The 17,603-nt window shown below is 52.6% G+C and overlaps 1 protein-coding gene across 1 annotated transcript; it reads right to left on the bottom strand.

Annotated features, from left to right (window-relative positions):
- Positions 1 to 5,063: 5,063 nt before the first annotated feature.
- On the bottom strand, positions 5,064 to 13,637 carry LOC134410254 (spatacsin-like). The gene is made up of 8 exons (XM_063143426.1): positions 13,466 to 13,637; positions 9,609 to 9,746; positions 8,915 to 9,045; positions 8,176 to 8,283; positions 7,503 to 7,671; positions 7,250 to 7,280; positions 5,701 to 5,923; positions 5,064 to 5,383 (listed from the first exon to the last, which is right to left on the bottom strand). Exons 1-8 carry the CDS (start codon positions 13,635 to 13,637, stop codon positions 5,228 to 5,230), a joined length of 1,128 nt encoding a protein of 375 aa, XP_062999496.1. The 3' UTR covers positions 5,064 to 5,227.
- Between the last annotated feature and the right edge of the window lie 3,966 nt (positions 13,638 to 17,603).

Raw genomic sequence — 17,603 nt, forward strand, 5'->3', positions numbered from 1 at the left:
TTGGGCTGATGTCCACAGTAATTCTGGGCTTACAAGCAGTGCCCCTAGCGTCGTGACACCCCACCCCCCGGCTTTGCCTCTTTGGGTGTGCTTCAGCTGGTGAGTTCTCTGCTTCCGTATCCCCACTGTGTGAAGTGCTGGCAGACTGCAGGGCCAGTTTTGAAAACCAGGTTTGCCATTGCCCTGTAGTACCCAGACGGAAGCAGGAGAATGAACAGACGCTCCTGAATGTTTGTGAAGTAAAAATGACACGGCAGCTCTGCATGTCTGTCATTTAGAAAGACAACTGTATTGGCCATAGAGCAGCGTGAAGGCTGGGAAGAGAATAATCCCTGAGAAGTTAATAGTAGCCTCATCTGTTCCCGGACAGCAACCAGTTAGCACACTTTGTTCACTCACATGGCCAAGATGGCTTCCTACACTATAAGATTACCAGCTAAAAGGAATCCCCTTGAAAGCGCTCAGCCGGCACCGAACACGCTTATCTCGGACATGGGGCAAGCATGAATGGCTAGTCCTGAATCTGCCAGGGCAGTCGCCTCAAGTTTGCATCGCATGTGTCTTTTTTCAGAGAACGAATTCAGCTGCCGTGAAGGCATTGACTATGGCCACTCACCACAAGATGACCCTTTGCCCTGCAGTCAGACTTCATCCAAAACCTTTGCAAAGAATGCACCCTTCTAAATCCCGCGACAAAGATGGCCTACAGGAAGTTGTGCAAGCCCGGTCAAACCAGGATTTCATGCCCAAGTAAGTGCTATGTCTCTATTTTTTCTGTGTGATGGATATTGGGAGAATATGCAAACCTGGTGAGATTCATGGTGGTCTTAAACCATCTCCCGTTCTGGGTTTAATCTAGAACAGCGTGGCTCTTCTTTGATTCCGTTAGTGAAGGCTGTTTCCATTTTCATCTTTCTAACTGGAGATAATTATGTTGTGTGCAGATGTTGAACAGTTCCATATGGAGCTCTAGTTCTCAACCTCGTACTACCTGAGGCACGCCTTTTGACACCATCTCAAAATGTAAAACACATTGTGTATGGTTTTTTTTTTACAATTTTTAAAATACCGTCTCTGTCTTTCACTCCTAGAAAAGATCTGATTCCTAGTTGGCTGAACTCTAGGTCCTGCAGTATTGCATTCTGCACTTCTGGCTATTACAGAAATAGGTCAGATCACCAGTCCAGTTGCTAGTCCTCACATGAGCAGACTCAGTGAAGCAATGGAACGAAGATAAGTATGGACTTGCCAAGTTCCCATTGATTCACTGTGTCAACTCCAGTTGGGAGTAGCAATTGGATTTAGGTCATTATCTCCCTTTCCAAAGAGAAACCAATAACAGAATAAGGATGTTTCTCTAATGTACCAGAGTTTGCTACATCCCATACACTAATGTACCCAGGGCCAGGGCCAATCTATTTTGCGCCCTAGGCAGGCACGCTGTTCTGAAGCCGCCCCCCAACCCCAGCGTCCTGGATTCGAAGATGACTGCTCCCCCCACCCGTGCCAATCGGGACATATGAAATGGCCTCTTAAGAGGCCCTTTCAGAGGTCCCGATTGGCACAGGTGGGGTGGGGTGGGAGGGTCTTCTTGGCCTCCAGAAAGGGTGTCTATTCAGACTCACCACTAGTATAGGTGGGAGGCAATCTGGGGGTGCACTGGAAATTGGCTAGCCCTGGCGATGGTTTATGAGTTAAGAGCAGATACTGACAAGGACAGGCTTTGCCACACCTTTATTGTCTTAGCTAACTTGAAAAACAAACAGAACTTTTAGGGTTCACAATGGAGGATGAAGGCAACGGCTGGGGGAAGAGCCCTCCCAGTCTGCTTTTAGCACAATGGACGTATTCCTTCAGTTGTCAGGATGTCTTTAGGATGTCTTTAAGCACCACTGTTCTCTCTCCTGTCAATTACAGCTGGACTAGATAGGATGGAAGTGGTGAGTCTACTGCATGGGGACATCCAGAGTATTGCATAGTGAAATTGGACGCAGTGGTTTTCAATCTTAAGCCTGAGTGGTGGCACCAAACATAAAAGTTTCATTATGCGAATCATCGTATTAGGTGATTTGTGAGAGAATTCCCACCTCCCCACTAAAGGTGAAGATTCAGGAACTCCAGTAACAACTTAGTGTGGAATTCAGGGCTTCTTTAGGGCTTCTCGACATGACCATTTCTTCCCAGAACTGTTCTGCTGTTTCTGCTCCCTCTTTCAGGGAGGGGCCTCTACACTGGCTGGTTTTATCCTGGGTCTTTCCATTTCTTTTCTTTACATGGAGAGGCAGGGCCGATGCCAGACTATTTTGCGCCCTAGGCAAGGTGAGCTACTTTCACACACACACACACACACACACACACACACACAAAATGCCAACTTTGATTTTTAAGAATATATGTTTCCTGGAAAAAATAAGAAGCACAAAACTTGAAACTGCTACATTGATTTTAAAGTGCAAGAAATACGTCATGCCAATTATAGCAAACAAATTGGAAAGGAACGTCTATGGGTCTAAAATGCATTATTTAATAGGAATATCACCTCCAAATCATCCCCCCCAACTCACACGCACACGCACACACGCACTCAGCATCACTCACTCCAAACAAACACACGCATGAACACACACATTCACTCAAAGACCCCATGCACCCCATTCACCCATACATTCTCTCTCTCTCTCTCTCTCTTCCGGGCGCGTTCTGGAAGTCTGAACGTGGAGCCACTCCACCTCCACCTCCACCCCAGTGTCCCTGGCTTTGCTTCAGCTGGGCGGGCGCAGGGCGCCATCTCGCCCGCCCAGGCCCAACTGAATCCTCAGGCCAGGCCGGCTCACAGCCAACACGCGTGAGTGCTGCGCTGGGCCCGGCGCCCCTCTTAGCTTGGCGCTCTAGGTGGCCACCTGAGTGGCCTCTATGGTAGCACCGGCCCTGTGGAGAGGCAGCACCTCTCCTGAGCAGAAATGGTCCTGTGGAGGAGCCAGTCAAAATCAGCCTCTATCAAGTACTGTGATGGTTTCAGGTTGTATCTAGGACTCTCTCGATGGTTGCTAGGATAAAGAAACAAATGCTTGATACACCATTTTTTAAAAAATATTAAATTCAGCTGATACTCAGAACTAAATGCAGACAGATTGCATAGCTTGAACACCAGCTGCACCCCTGCACCCCCATTTCTAAAGCAAAGTGTTCTCCCGTATGTACCTACTCAGACCCTTCAGTCCTCTTCGGAGGCATTTCTAAAAATGCCCCTGACAAAGGAGGCGGGACGGGAGGCTACAAGTGAGGCAGAGGCCTTCCGATTTGGGGAATGGGTTCGCCTGGGACCTACATTGTTATCTTTTTGGCACCAGGCAAAGACATTTCTTTTCTCACAGCCATTTTAGAGTTTAGTTTTTAGATTTTATGGCTAGATTTTAGTTTTATATATTTTAAAAAGATTGATTCCTACACCCTTTGTTTTCTGCATTATATTTTATTCTGTTTGTAATCTGCCCAAAGAACATCTGTTATTGGTCAAATTAAAAATAGAATACATAGGGAGGGCGGGGGGGGGGGGCGGTGGCTCTGGGGGCCCTCCACTGAGGCCCAACACTGCCACGCCCTAGTTCATTCCCCAGGCTGCATCATAGAACTGGAAGGGGCTTTCTAGGCCCGGGCGTTCGACCCACTCCTCAGCGCCAGTGCAGGAATCCCTCTTAGAGCATCGCTGCCAGATGGTGGTCAGTCTCTGGTTGACTACTCCAGTGATAGGGAGCCCACTGCCTCCCAAGACAGTTGGTTCCCTTCTCTGACTGCTCTAACCAGTAGAGAAATTTCCCTGTTATTCAGCCAGAATCCTTTTTATACTGTATTTCGTAATTGTGTTTTAACCTGTTGGGTGTTTTACTGTGGTTTTAATTTTTGTGAACCGCCCAGAGAGCTTCGGCTATTGGGCGGTATAAAAATGTAATAAATAAAATAAATAATAAATAGAATCCGCACTTGGATGACAGAGAACATGTTTCGGCCTCCTTTGTGTGACAATGCTTTAGGTACTTGAAAAGTGCTATCTAACCCTCCTCATCTTTCTCTTCTCAAGGCCAACATACCCAGTTCTTTGAATATTGCCATTCCAATTATGAGCCATCTCACTGGAGGCAGCCCTCACGGGATGACACCTGCACAGGTCCCAGCACCAACTGAAGAGGTGGACTCATTCCGTGGCCCACCCCACTCCACCCCCCGAAGCAAGCAGACAGCTCAGAAACGTCTCCAAAGACTTCATTCCCAGCCCTTGGCGACTCACGACATGACTGGAACTCCACCATTGTGGGCCAATCCCTGGAAGTGCCGCTCTCCACGCTCTTGCTGGTTGTGGTGCTAGTAGTGGTAGGAGGCTTCCGGCTCCCAACAGATTCTGGCTCAAACTCAGAGGACAGGATGGGGGTGGGATCATGTGCAGAGTAAATATCACATCCGCACCAGAGGCAAGCCTGCCTTGGAGAGGCATTTTTGGCAGGTCCTAGAGTGATCTGCTGTGAAAGCCTTGCATGAAACAGCTGAACTATGCAGGGGAGGAAGATGGAGCTCAGAGGCGATGTAGCGATGCCAGGGGCAGCTGGGCTCCCACTTACACACATTTTCTGTGGATTGTAGCTGTGCTGAGATAAGCCAACCACAGATATGTAAAAGCAGAACGAGAACAGCAACAAGAAAGGCCACACCTCTGACTTTGTTATAGCAATTTAATTTAACACGCTTGAGAGCTACAGCCGTTAAATAAAACAAAATTACATGATATCTTTCTGTTGTATCTCCTTGGAAAAAGTGTTATTTCAATTCCCTTGTATCTGAGATGAATTGCTGGGGGAATTTCACGGTTGGCAAATAAGGGCTGAAGTGTGCGCATGTGTAAATGTTGCATGCGCGCTGGACTTCAACATTGCGCTGGCCAGAGACAACCTTAATCTGGCGTTGACATTTGGCCAATGTGTTACTTGCTCTTGAACCTGAAAGAGATGGTCATACTGTTAACAGATGTCCTCACCCCCTCTGCTTCCATCCTACGGCCAGCCTCTCCATTAGTTCAACCTAGTGCCGAAAGAATGAGATCTACCCCCTTTCAGTACGTACTCTGAAGGACTTGAAGACATGAAGCCAGTATCCCAATGATACAGAAAACCTGATTTGGGAGAAGTCTCCCCACTGGAGAATTGGGCTTCAAATGGTTCACTTGGTTGCAGAGGACTTACTCCTGGGCCATTTCCTCAAAGGTGCTCGCCTTGAGCAGGCCACGCTGCTTGCACTCCTCCAGGTAGCTGAAGTCCTCCTTTACAATCACTTGCTGATACAGGACTTCAGCCCAGTCCGGAACGAAGTCATAGGCCTCAGCCACGACTGCCGCCTAGCGAGAGATTGGGAGTGGAGAGGGAAGAGATCCCAGTTGGAGCAGGAGCAGGAGCATGCTAGGAGCTGCACGCTGCCCCCTCCCAACAAAAGGACTCTGCCCCCTAAGGCTCTCTGTCCATCGTACTGAGATCCTGACTGCATGTCACATTCACAGCATGAAAAGTAGCCAGGCTCTCAGAAAGAACAAGGGAAGTGTCTGGGCCCACAACAGGACCGAGCTCCAATCAAGCTCTTGCAAGGAAAAATACTCAAGATCCAACAATAGCTGTAAGCTGTTCCCGATGGTGAAAGCTCTCCTGTCCTCTTCGTCACCGGGTAGAACCTGGGCAGGGACATGGCACATTCCAGCAGGCTCTTCTGGCTCAGGTTGATCAGCTTGGTTTTGGGGTTGGTGTTCAGGAAGTGGAGCTGCAGCGTAATGAGCTTTGTCAGCCTCTTGCAGCGCAAGGACTGACGCACACAGAAGTCCTCAAAGAGGAAGGATGAAGAGAAAGGAGTCAGGTAAGCAAGGAGGAAGCAGCTGCAGTCACTGCACCTAGCTGCAACAGGACAGCCTTGGTTTGGGTCCAGGCTACCGGCGGGGTCACCTTCACCTGTACAATCCACCTCGCACACTCAGGTTCTCTGGGAAGAATTTCCATCAGCGAGCCAAAATTAGGCTGACATGTATTACCCAGAGGACCTCTTCTGCTTCTCCCAGACTGTGGCATGGCCTGCCGGAGGAGATTCGTCAACTTAACAGTCTTTTAGCATTTAAGAAAGCTATAAAGACGGATCTCAGGCATATCCAGTGGAGTCTTAGGATGTTTTTAGGATGTTTTAACAGTGTATACTATGTTTTTAATCAGTATTTTATACTTACTGTTGTTCCCCACCTTGATCCAAACGGAGAGGCAGGTAAGAAATAAAATTATCATTATTCCCAACCTGTTGCGCTCCAGATCTTTGGACTAACTGTCACCAGCCCCAGCCAGCATGGGCAATGGTCAGAAATGGTCAGTGGGAGCTGTAGTCCAAACCATCTGGACAGCACCAGGTTGGGAAGGCTGCAACAGGGCAACTGGATACATACCGGACACCAGGTTTGGATTTGCATGGGCAGAGCAGACTGTGATTTGGAGCTGCAAATAGGAGGGTTTTTCCCCACCACCAAAGGTGCAGCATGCGAAGCCGAAAGTAACAACGAGGGCCTGAGCTAGTTCTCCCCTTCAGACACAATGGCAGTTCTTCTGCAAATCCTGGATGGAGGGTCACTGACCTTCACTAATGCTAATGCTTTACCGATAGGAATAGTTCTCTGGCGTAGTGGTCTACCATTGCTTGGCTCCGACGGGCCAATTCAAATGGGTGAGCCCAGGGTGGCTGTGTGCAAAAGGACTAGGCAGAGCGTAAAGCATGAGCGTATGCCCAGAGGTTCTCGCACCTCTTCGCATCCTGTGTGGGTAGAAAGGCAGCCACAAGAGTCAGTGTTTATGCTCCAGGTCTCCACGCCTTTGCTTGATGCACCTACTCAGGCACACTGGATTTTCTAGAGTCTAAGTGCTAAGCATATACTTAAAGTGGCAGCAAGGCGGAGCTCCTTCGTAACAGAACGTGCCACACCTGAAGAAGCTCTTGATGAAAGCCCTAACCCTCTTTATCGACGCTGCTGAGAGCTATTCCAAGGTAAAATGGAACACTGAATGGGGCTGGATGAAGGTTTAAAATAGTGATGGGAGCCTGTAGCCCTCAGCTCCCATCAGCCCCAGCCAGCATGGTAATAGATGCTGGGAGTGGTAGTCCAACAGGTTTCAATTTAAAGGGGAGCTGTGAAGTGTTTGCTCCATGTGTTCTGTGGTGTGATAGTTCTTGCATCAGGTACGTGAAAAGGGCTGTGTTCTGAAGGCACTCCTCTGGAAAGGAGAGAGCAGGGTGATTGTATGACCACGGTGGGCAGCGATGCCGCCTGCTCTGTGTCAGGGGACCTACTCTGTGTCAGGGGACACACGCTCCCCCACCCCCACCCCCACGGCACGTCCTCCTCCTCCACCTGAGATCGAACACCTCAGACATCCCACCGTTTCCAGGTCCGGGTGGCTCCCGCCCGGGGCTCCCCGGGACGAGCGGCAATTTACCCCAAGGCTGGGATTCAATGAGCTTCAGCTGGACATTGGCTGCCGCCTCGTGGTTCTCCCCAATCTCCCGGCACATGCTGAAGCAGAGGGCGATCATGTTGTGCTTCTCGCTGTCTCCTGGGCGGCAGTGCTTGATGTAGTCCAGCAGCGCTGTCTTGAGGGTCCCGCTCTGCCAAAGAGGGAGGGGCGGAGAGTGAAGGCAGCGCGTGGCTTGGGACCTGGCCAGCGCCAATCCTCAGGGCAAGTGAGCTCTGGCGCTGAGCAGAGCCCTCCAACAGCAACGCCAGGCCTCACAGTCGCTTGTGAAGGAGCGTAAAGGTGGCAAGAAAAACCTGCCCTTAAGACGGGGGTGGGGCAACTTGTGGTCCTCCAGCAGATATCCAGGTCTCCAAGTCCTGCCGTCCCTCATCACTGGCTCTGCTGGCTAAGGCGGAGGGAGGGGAACTGTAGGCCAAATACACCTGGAGGGCCAGAGGTTGCCCACCCCTGCCTTCAAGGGTGAGGGCATGGGCAAGTGACGGAGAGTTCGGTAGCACAGGGCAACATGTCGTGGGAATGCAGGGACTGGGGCGGTTATTTTGGAAGAGGGAAACAAGCAGAACAAAGGCACTGGAGGGTTCTACAATTTGGAACTCTTGGACTGGGAAGGGTGGATTCTGTTGTTTGTACCCACCGGGTGCAACTTCTTTCTCATTAGCACCTCAAAGTGGTGCTTCTCATGCAGCAAGTCAAAGATGTAGGTCATCTCGTTGTACCTGCCGATGCCAGTGAGAAGTCGAACCTTTGGGGAGAGAAAAGAGCTTGAGCTTCAGAACCCACAAAACGTCACCCCACACGTTGCCGTTGGAGCAGTGCTGTGTCATGACAGCCCCACTCTTCCACTTGGGACAGAGTCCCTGCCTGTGGAATGCCACTGACCAGCCACTTCCCCCATTTCAGTGGGGTTCCAGACACTATGGACACCTCCCAGCTGCAGGCAAGAACTCCCCAGCTGAGAGACTGAGCAACGGAAGAAACGAACGCAAGGCCAGGAGGAAGCAATGGCTGCTCTCTCACCAGACCAGTGGAGAGCCACTCGCTTCCACACACAAGGCCCGACTCCTGGCACTGCTTCTCCCGAGAGACACTGCAGGACGCTTGCTGGCGTAAGTCAACGTGCAGCACAACAGAACAAGACCTGTGTCGGAGCACAGGCCACCCTGCACAGGCGCGGGCAGGCGAGCGTCTGCCTTGCCACGGCCTTCCCTGCTCAGTGAGGGAGACAGCGGAGCTCCGGGAATCAGTGGGAGCCACAACAGCCTGCCGCTCTAAAACCCCAAAGACCAGGGGGAGGAAGGGGCACCGCAGCCACTCAACATCCTCCACGGGGTGCTTTTGGGGCTGCCGCCACCGCCGCCGTCTCTACCTCCCACAAGGCCGTATTCTTCGCTGGGTGCTAAGTGTTCGTCCGTGAGCGTTCGGGCAGCTTGGAGAACGCGAATAATCCCTTCCAGATGACACGTGAGGCTGAAGCAATTATGGGCGAGGATCAGGAGCTCTGTAGCTAAGGGAGGGAGGAATGGGGGCTCCCATCAGTGAGCATTTTGCTTAAAACAGAGTTCATGTGGCCCAAAAGCCAAAGAGCGGGATTTAAGTCCCTGCCTTGTTACTGTCTGCTGAATGGGACCCCCAGCAGCCAACCTCTCAGCTGTGGGAGACCCAGAGACCCAGTTCCCAGGCTTGAGTCATGAAGGTCAGAGATGGAGACCACCGCTTTCCCCTTCTGGGAATGTTCGCACATTCTCAAAGGGCTCAAGCGGTAAACCTGCACTGCTCCCTAGACACACGTGCAGCATGGGGAACTGCAGCAGCATGTGAACCGAGGCCTCCACGAATGCAGCTCCTGGCATCGCATTTCCCAGATGTCCACCATGCCAAGAGAGCAAAAGGACAGGACACGAGGTCGCTCCTACAGCACAGTCGTATCTATGTGTACTCGGACATGACGTCCCAGGGACTGCGACGAGATCTGTGGCCAAGTGCGCATGTTTGGGGTAGCCGTCTTAGTCACAAGACCCAAGTCCTCGTAAGCGTGACATTACTGGACGTCCAGAGATAAACACTTACTGCAGGCAAGCTCCCCGTGAGGGACAGATGGAATTTTATCCAATAGCTTCACGCCAACCAGGGTGGGGTCCTGGCACAGTTTGGCCAACTGCAGGAACGCCTCGCTCTCCTCTGCTGGATTTAAGACTTGCTTTTCCCCTGTACAGACAGCAGGCCCAGAATGACATTGTGATATGTGGATGTATATACCTTTAAGAGGCCTGTAGCTGCTAGTCTCCAGGTCCTCATCGAAGGCCTGAGCGGAGCCTCTGTTTTCTGTCAGTTGGTGTTGTGGGCCTTGCTGAGGGAGTTTGGTGTCACTGTTCTAAGAAGTTTTAGTAATAAAAGAATCCAGCAATGAAAAGACTCTGATGTTATTGCCTGGTAGTCTAAAGGCAAGTGGCAGGCTGAGCAGGCAAGCTCACCCGTATGGTCCCTATGCCTGAGGGATGCTACATGGTGTCAGAAGTGGGATCCACATGAATATGATGCACACCTGGGAAACGACCCAGGCCTTCAAAAACATCAGAATAGTGTTTGAGGAGACCCTCCATCTTGGTTGGAGAATGTACTGCTAATACGTGCACACGTCTGATCAAGTCAAGGGCTACACAGGCTGACCGACCCAGAAGTGGTGGATCTCCAGTTTCTGTGACATAGAAGGTTAGATTTCGATTCTTCAGACCATTTTTGCAAGGAGCTATAATGGTACCTCTTGGTTTGACCTTTGCTCCACCAAAGGCAATTAGTGTCACATTTGTCATTGCTGTATGCACTTTATCCTGCAAGCACTCTGCGATATCTTTTGGAATTGTGTTAGCATCAGATCCAGAATCTAACTTGAAAACAACTGGAAGTCCTGCCACAACTACTGTGCTATACCAGGCTTCTGGGCTTCCCATGAGCCTAGCTTGATGGCATGTAGTTATTACTCCCATGAATAAGGCATTTACATCTTTGGTGAGACTGGAAGGCTCAGATTGTGTCCTACACATTTTAGCAAAGTGATTCCTTCCTGCACACCTATTGCAGGTCTCTCCAAAAGCTGGACACTGCCTGGGCCTGTGAACATAACCGCATCTACTGCAGGAATTGCCCCTTGCCGCTGTAGGTTTAACTGTTGCAAAGGTCTGCTTTGGGGCCCTTTTACTTTCTTGGTAGCTTATGGTCCTTCCGCTTTTATGTTGGATGGCTAAGATGTTTGTTTCTGAGGTCATTGCTGTTGCCTGAGCCCTGATAAGAGCCTTTGCTCTACAGATGGTAATAGCTTGCTCTAGAGTCAACTTAGGGTCTTCTAGAAGCTTTTCTTTAAGCTTGCTGTCTGAGATGCTGAAAACAATTTTGTCTCTAAGCATCAGGTCTGTGGAGGCCCCAAATTCACAGTGCTGAGATTTTTCTCTAAGGGCTGTAACAAAACAGTCTATGCCTGCGTCCTCATTATAAGGAAGCTGCCAGAACTGGTACCGTTCAAAAACAGGGTTTCTCCTGGGCTCACAATAAGTTTTGAATGCAGCAAGGGCTTCTTCTAGTGTCTGACTTTCAGGATCTGCATAGATATTAGGAATGGTGTTGTAAATTTCTAAAGCCTTTTCTCCTATGCAGTGCAGCATTACAGCAATTTTGTAGTCTTCTGACTCTTTCTCCGCTTTTGTAACTGTAAGGTATAGTTGTAGTCTCTGTTCCCATTTCCTCCAATTTTCTCCTAAGTTCCCAATAAAGCTTAGCTCAGAAGGAGGTTTAAAATGCTCCATGTTTTATTCCAATATGGCGGCGGGCACTAAAACCCCTCTTCAAGTGGATTTCTGAAGGGGAGATCCCACTTCTGACACCATGTAGTATCCCTCAGGCATAGGGACCCTACGGGTGAGCTTGCCTGCTCAGCCTGCCACTTGCCTTTAGACTACCAGGCAATAACATCAGAGTCTTTTCATTGCTGGATTCTTTTATTACTAAAACTTCTTAGAACAGTGACACCAAACTCCCTCAGCAAGGCCCACAACACCAACTGACAGAAACAGGGGCTCTGCCCAGGCCTTCGATGAGGACCTGGAGACTAGCAGCTACAGGCCTCTTAAAGGTATATACATCCACATATCACACTTCCCACCCCCTCCAAAGCGTCCCAGCTAGACGGGCAAACAAGCCGATCTCATGAAAGGGCAGAGCGGGAGGAGAGGGAGGCGGAGATTGCTCCCGCCATGCCTCTGGCTCTCCAGGGGATACTTGTGAGCTTCCACATATATAGTGCTTACATAGCGCTGGATCTCCCAACTCCCAGTCCAACACTTTAGCCACTACACCACACTGGCTCTCACTGAGTTAAAAGCTGGGGTGAGACATCCTCCAACCAAAATAGGAATAAACCAAACAATTATTTAAAAATCTGTTTAAATAGATGTATATATTATTGTTCTTATTCTTATTGGCAAGTTACGTTACCCTGCCTCAAACTATGTAAATATATTGTTTTTAAATCCTAACCAATCACATCAGTATACAAATGCATGTCATATCACAAATTTAAACAAAATACTTATAGCCACTTACTATATTTCAAAAGTATATCTATGTATTGGTGGCATGTACCATATACATTAGTAATAATCAAAATAAAGTACATTGATATAATGAAAACAATTATACAGCATTTGTAATGGTTATTCTATGTGTTTATGTTCTATATAGTGTGTCCTAAGGAAGCATTCCTGGCAAAACAGGTTATGTGTACTGGACTCCTGTTTATTGAATTACCACATGCTGTATAATTGCTTTCATCATATGAATGTCATGCCGTATAATTTGGTAATTAAATTACCAACACATCTCAAGATGCTAGAAAATTGCTTTTATTTTTTAAGAATGTTCAACACATTTTGGCCCAGATTTTTTTGATTTTTTTTTTTGGGGGTGGGGTGGGGTGGGGTGGGGTGGGGTGTCTTCTCTCAGAGAATTCTTTAAAATTGTCTTCAGAGAACTCTGGAAAAATCTGAAAGATATGTCTTGTACATTCAGCAAATAAAGTATGAGACCTATCTTCTAGAATCCCCCAAAGAAAGCCCCAAAGAAAATCTGGGCTGAAATGCATTGAATAGTCTCCAGAATGAAAGCAATTTTTCTAGCATCCTGAGATGTGTCCTCTTCTTGTGCATCGCTAAGCAAAGACATTTTTGTTTCCCCGGCTTGATAATGTATTACTGGTTGTTTTTAATAAATTGTTTGTTTTACTTGTATTTTACCTTGTTTTTGTGAAGCATCCTGGAAGCTCTGCTATAGAAAGAATCTATCTTCTTCAGCTGCCAAAACAGGGCCTCTTTAGCTAAATGCCTTTTAAAACAGTTTGTGGTTTTGCACCTTTTCAGAAAGCAGTGGTAGAAAAACAACACCGGATTTCCGTGGGGAGGCTGTTCTGCAGTCTGGGGGCCAAGATGCAAAAGGCGCTGCTCCTCCGTGCTTTGGAGCTCCTATCAGGGGCAGAGTTCCAGACCGGAACACGCTCTCCCAGGGGTGGGGTGGCCGCCGCTGTGCCAGGACTCTGTCTCTTTATCCCCGGCTGGCTCAGCTGATCGCTCACCTCTTCCCTTTTCAAAATACAGGCAAGTGAAATGCTCGCCCTCTCATTCACGCAGATGCTCCCTGGCCAGCCATTTCCCGCCGTCGCCGGCCTTAAGAGACTAGAGAGGGCGGGGCCGGCCCTGTGATGACTGAGCGGATGTTGGCAGCCGTTGGGCCTCTTCTTCTCTGCACCTAGTTAGCCAGGCAGGTGGGTTGGGCTACCCCACTGCTCTCTCATGGTGGCAGGAACCTGGGTTGCCCTGCCCCTGTTCACCTCCCGCCAGCTCCTTCCTTCCCTGCAGCCAGGAGTGCTCCTCGCCTCCGACCCGGCCTGGCCCCACTGGGACGTTGAAGCCTCCTGGGTGACGACTGCTGTGGGGTGTGGGTGTGGGTCTCTGCAGCCCTCTGCTCAGCCCTGACTCGCGTCTCTTGCACGCTGGCGCAGTGCAGCCTCGGGTCCAAAGGGTCAAGGTGGAGGGAGGCCACTGTATGGGCCATGACACCCCTTCCCTCCCCGACTTCCAAGGGCACAGAGGGAGGGAGGGAGGGAGGGAGCTTCGTGGCTGATGGCACCGGGGTGGGGGAGGCAAGCAAGCCGGATCGCTCCCTGGCAAGCCACCTGTCAGGCCTGCGGCTTTCCTCTGCAAATCTGACCAGGCCCCATGCTGGGCAAAATCCCTTTTTATTATTATTTATTTATTTATTTATTTATTTATATAGCACCATCAATGTACATGGTGCTGTACATGTACCCATGTGCATTCCCATGGAGAAATCCCTGCTGTGCCTCACAGGGCGGCCTTGCTGATGGCCAGCAGTCGGAAAGGGAGCCACGGCCAGGCCAGGCCGGGGGTTGTGCCCTTTCCTGGGCTTTCTCGTTCCTTGCCCCCTGCCCTGTCCCAGCCCAGTGTGTCTGCTGTCACAATCTTGGCCTCCTCTCTCTGTTTTCTTAGGCTTGCATCCTGGTGGCTGACTTTCCTTTTGTGTAGCAGGTAAGGCTGGATTGGGGGCTCTGTCGTTTATATACACAGGAAAGCAGGTTGGAGGGAAAGTTGCCCCTGGCCGGGCCAGTGTGGGAGATAAACCAGGAGTTGCTGGCATCATCTGAGACTAACTGCAGGGGTGCCCACCTTTCCCCTGAACAGTGTCCCTCGACGACGACTCCTTCAGTTCCCCCTGCAGCCGTGGCATGTTACGCACCCAAGCTATGAGAAGAGGCACTCCACCCATGCCTAGAGGTATGCTTCTCTTTACACTTGCGCCTCGTGTTCCAAGTTAAACTGGACTTCAAAACAAGTACTACTGGCTCTGGCACGGCTTGTCCCCACGGAGCGCTCCTTGATGGCTCTGCAGCCTCCTGGAGGGAGGCCTCGGGTGGGACGCTGCAGAGCACGGCGGCTCCAGGCCCCGTGTTGTTCCAGGCGTCCATGTAGGGCCGGGGCGAGGCTGCAGGTGGGCTGCGGATGACCCCAGGCCAACCCCAGAGAAGGCAGGGCAACAATTCCAAAGGATCCAGACAGAAGCCCAGCGCTGCCGAGAGCAGAGGCAGCTGAGAGCAGTGTTGTCGCCTCCTCCTCCGTGACCCCTTCCCCCCAAGCTCAGCCCCACAGGAGGTCTCTGCAGAGTGGCTGACAGACAGAACACAGCTTCCCCTTGGGACGTCCAGCCGGGGCCAGGAAGGGGGACGTGTGTGGCAGAAGTAGCCACCCTGGCAGTGATCCTGCCGCCCGCTGCCTTGCCTTTAGCCTGCCAGGATCAGCGGTTTCTCATCCTCAAGTTACAGGCTGCCATGTGTGGGGGCAGGGCGTAGATTTGATTCACCCCCCCCCCAAATCTTCCTGCTCCCCCCTCTAATTTCTCCCGGTTTGGGTATGAAAGCGTTCACTCCAAGGCCCCTCCTTACAGCCCCATGAATACTATAGTCATCCTGGGGGCAGCAGGGGCAGCCGCCCTCCTATTTTAGCAGCAGCAGCAGCAGCAGCCTGTCCCCCCTCTGCCCCATGCAAACCAGAGTTGCAGCCCCCTCGGTACACTGGGGGTGGGATGGCACGGAGCCGTCCCCCCACCCTAGCTGACAGGAGTTGCTGTTGCAGGGCTCTGAAGGCAGGCGGGCTGTGCGAGTCGGTGCTTTTCGGGCTCCCGCTGGTCGTCAGGCCCACAAGCTGCTGGCAGCTGAACTGGGATGAACTGGAGGCCAACCAGCAGTGTTTCCAAGCCCTCTGCCACTGCCTGGTGGTGAGTCGGGGGGGCAGGAGAGCCTGCAGCAGGCCACCGGAGCAGAGCGGCTTTAGGGCACCTGGCGCTGCAAGGGGGCAGCCCCACAGCAATCGCACTGGGGCCCTGCAGCACAGAGCGAGCCATCCGCAAGACCGGGCTGCTCCCTCGGGGCTGGGGGGTGGGGTGGCCCTTGCCGCGGATGCCCGTCCTCATGGGCTGAGCCGCCCTGGCCCCAGCTCTGTGAGGAAGGCTGGTGCTGAGCCGCCCTGGCCCTGCCTTCCCAAAGCACTCTGCCCGCTCCAGGCAGGACAATCCCACCCTCAGCCTGGTTGGGGGAACCAGGCAGGGCCTCAGCACACCAGGACGGCTCCGGCAGGGGGCACCACAGGCCCAAGTCACCCAGCGCGGTCTCCCTCTTTCAGAAACGGGAGTTGCTGCTTCTCACCCAGTATGAGCCCCACGGAGGGGGGGGGGGGCAGGTGGCCCCAGCTGGGGCTCCTGGGCCACCACCTACCAGGTCCTCCTGCCCTCGGGCTCCGGCTCGCTGCTGCTCCGCTCCGTGGCAGCCCGAGAGCTCCTCCTGCCGTGCAGCGTCCCTCTGCCTCCTGCTGACCCTGCAGCCGCCACTCTCAGCGAAATGGAGGCAAGTGGAAGACAGCCAAAGGCCAGCTGCACGCCCTGGCCCAGGCCAGGCCAGGCCATTGGGCCCCGGTGGCTTAAAGGCCAGCCTGCTCTCTCCAACAAGGAGACGCCTCAAGAGAACAGGGCCAGGCCTGCAGGGCTCCTCTCCAGTCCCCTGCTGGAGCCTCCCTCTCCCAGGACACCTTGGCCTGGAATGGATGGGCAACTCCAGGCCCCCAGACGTCTCGGCTTGCAACCCCCAGCAGCCTCGGTGAGGAATGATGGGAGTGGTTGGCTGAGACGCCTGGAAGGCTGCACGTGCCCATCACAAGGGGCAGCAGTGTAACGTGAGGGCGGGTTTAAACCTCGAGTCACGTGAGGCCGCGTTGAAGGCCATAAATGCCCTGGAGCTGGATTGGGGCTCCAAGACCCGCTTAGTCCAATGGTGTGTCCCCAGCATGTCCAGCCGGGTGCCCCTGCCGGAAGCCCTTCTCCATGCAGGACGTGAGCACAGGGCTCCTGCGTGTCCCCCCCCGTCCTCCATGCACTTGGCTTCCCCCCACCCCCACGCCTTGGTGGACGATGTGCTGTGCGTTGCCGGACTCCCCTCTGTCTCCTGCAATCAGCCCAGGTTGCAGGATGAGGCTCGCTCGCTCGCCCTCCCCTGCACGGCAAGCAGCGCTCCTCTGAAGCCCAGGGTGGGGGTGGGGGTGCAGTTTGTGCTTACAGAGAGGAGACGGAGAGCTCTCAGGGTGGGACAAAAATCACCCCCCCTTGCTTGCTCTCTAGGGCATCCTTGACAGTTTGGATGTGGAACTGGCCTACAACCCCCTGAGTGCCACAACTCACCTCTACCGAGCCCTGAGGAGCAGCCTGATCCGACCAGTTGCCTCCCGGCCTCAGCGGCCGGCAGAACGGCCCTCGCCTCGCCAGGTACGGGAGCCTCGAAGCAGCCCAGCAGCAGCCACGGGACAGAGGCCGCTTTGGGGAGGGAAGAGCGGGGGGGGGGGAAGCAGCTCTGTGGGACCGGCTGCCAGTGCGAATGGCGACCTCCGGGCTGGGGCAGGGTGAATGGCCCCTGCAACGCTTCCCCCAGGGTAACGGCATCTTTTTCTGCCCACAGCAAGGCAGCCGTTCGCACCCAAGCAAGGCCCGGGCCACCGTGGCCCCCCTCCGCATGGCTCTCCCCACGGCTAGGCTCGGGGCCCCTCTTTTCTCCAGCGAGGAGGATGAGTTCCTGGAATCCACGTAGTAGCCCCCTGGGTCCGTATGAGTCATTGAACCCACCCCCCCCAAGGGCACCGAGTGCTGGGCCCAAAGCCAAAGCCCCCCACCTACTTGGAGGCAAGAGGAGCTCGAGGTACAGGAAGGCCCTCCTCACTACTCCCCAGCCTCAGAGGGGCTCAGCCCTGTTCAAAGGCGCAACCCCCCCAATTCCTTGGACAGAGCTCCTCCTCTCCCTCTCCCCCACCCAAAAGCTCCCCAGCAGTGGAGGACTGCCTCTCCCAGGAGGTCCCTTCATGCCAGCCAGCACCCCCCACCCGTTCCCAGCCCCTTTCCTCCCCTGCCCCACAGCTGCATTCCAAGAGAAACATGCCTCTGTCCTTCTGCAGGGAGCCCCAACAC

The sequence above is a fragment of the Elgaria multicarinata genome, chromosome 17 (assembly GCF_023053635.1).
Source record: "Elgaria multicarinata webbii isolate HBS135686 ecotype San Diego chromosome 17, rElgMul1.1.pri, whole genome shotgun sequence".
NCBI lineage: Eukaryota > Metazoa > Chordata > Lepidosauria > Squamata > Anguidae > Elgaria > Elgaria multicarinata.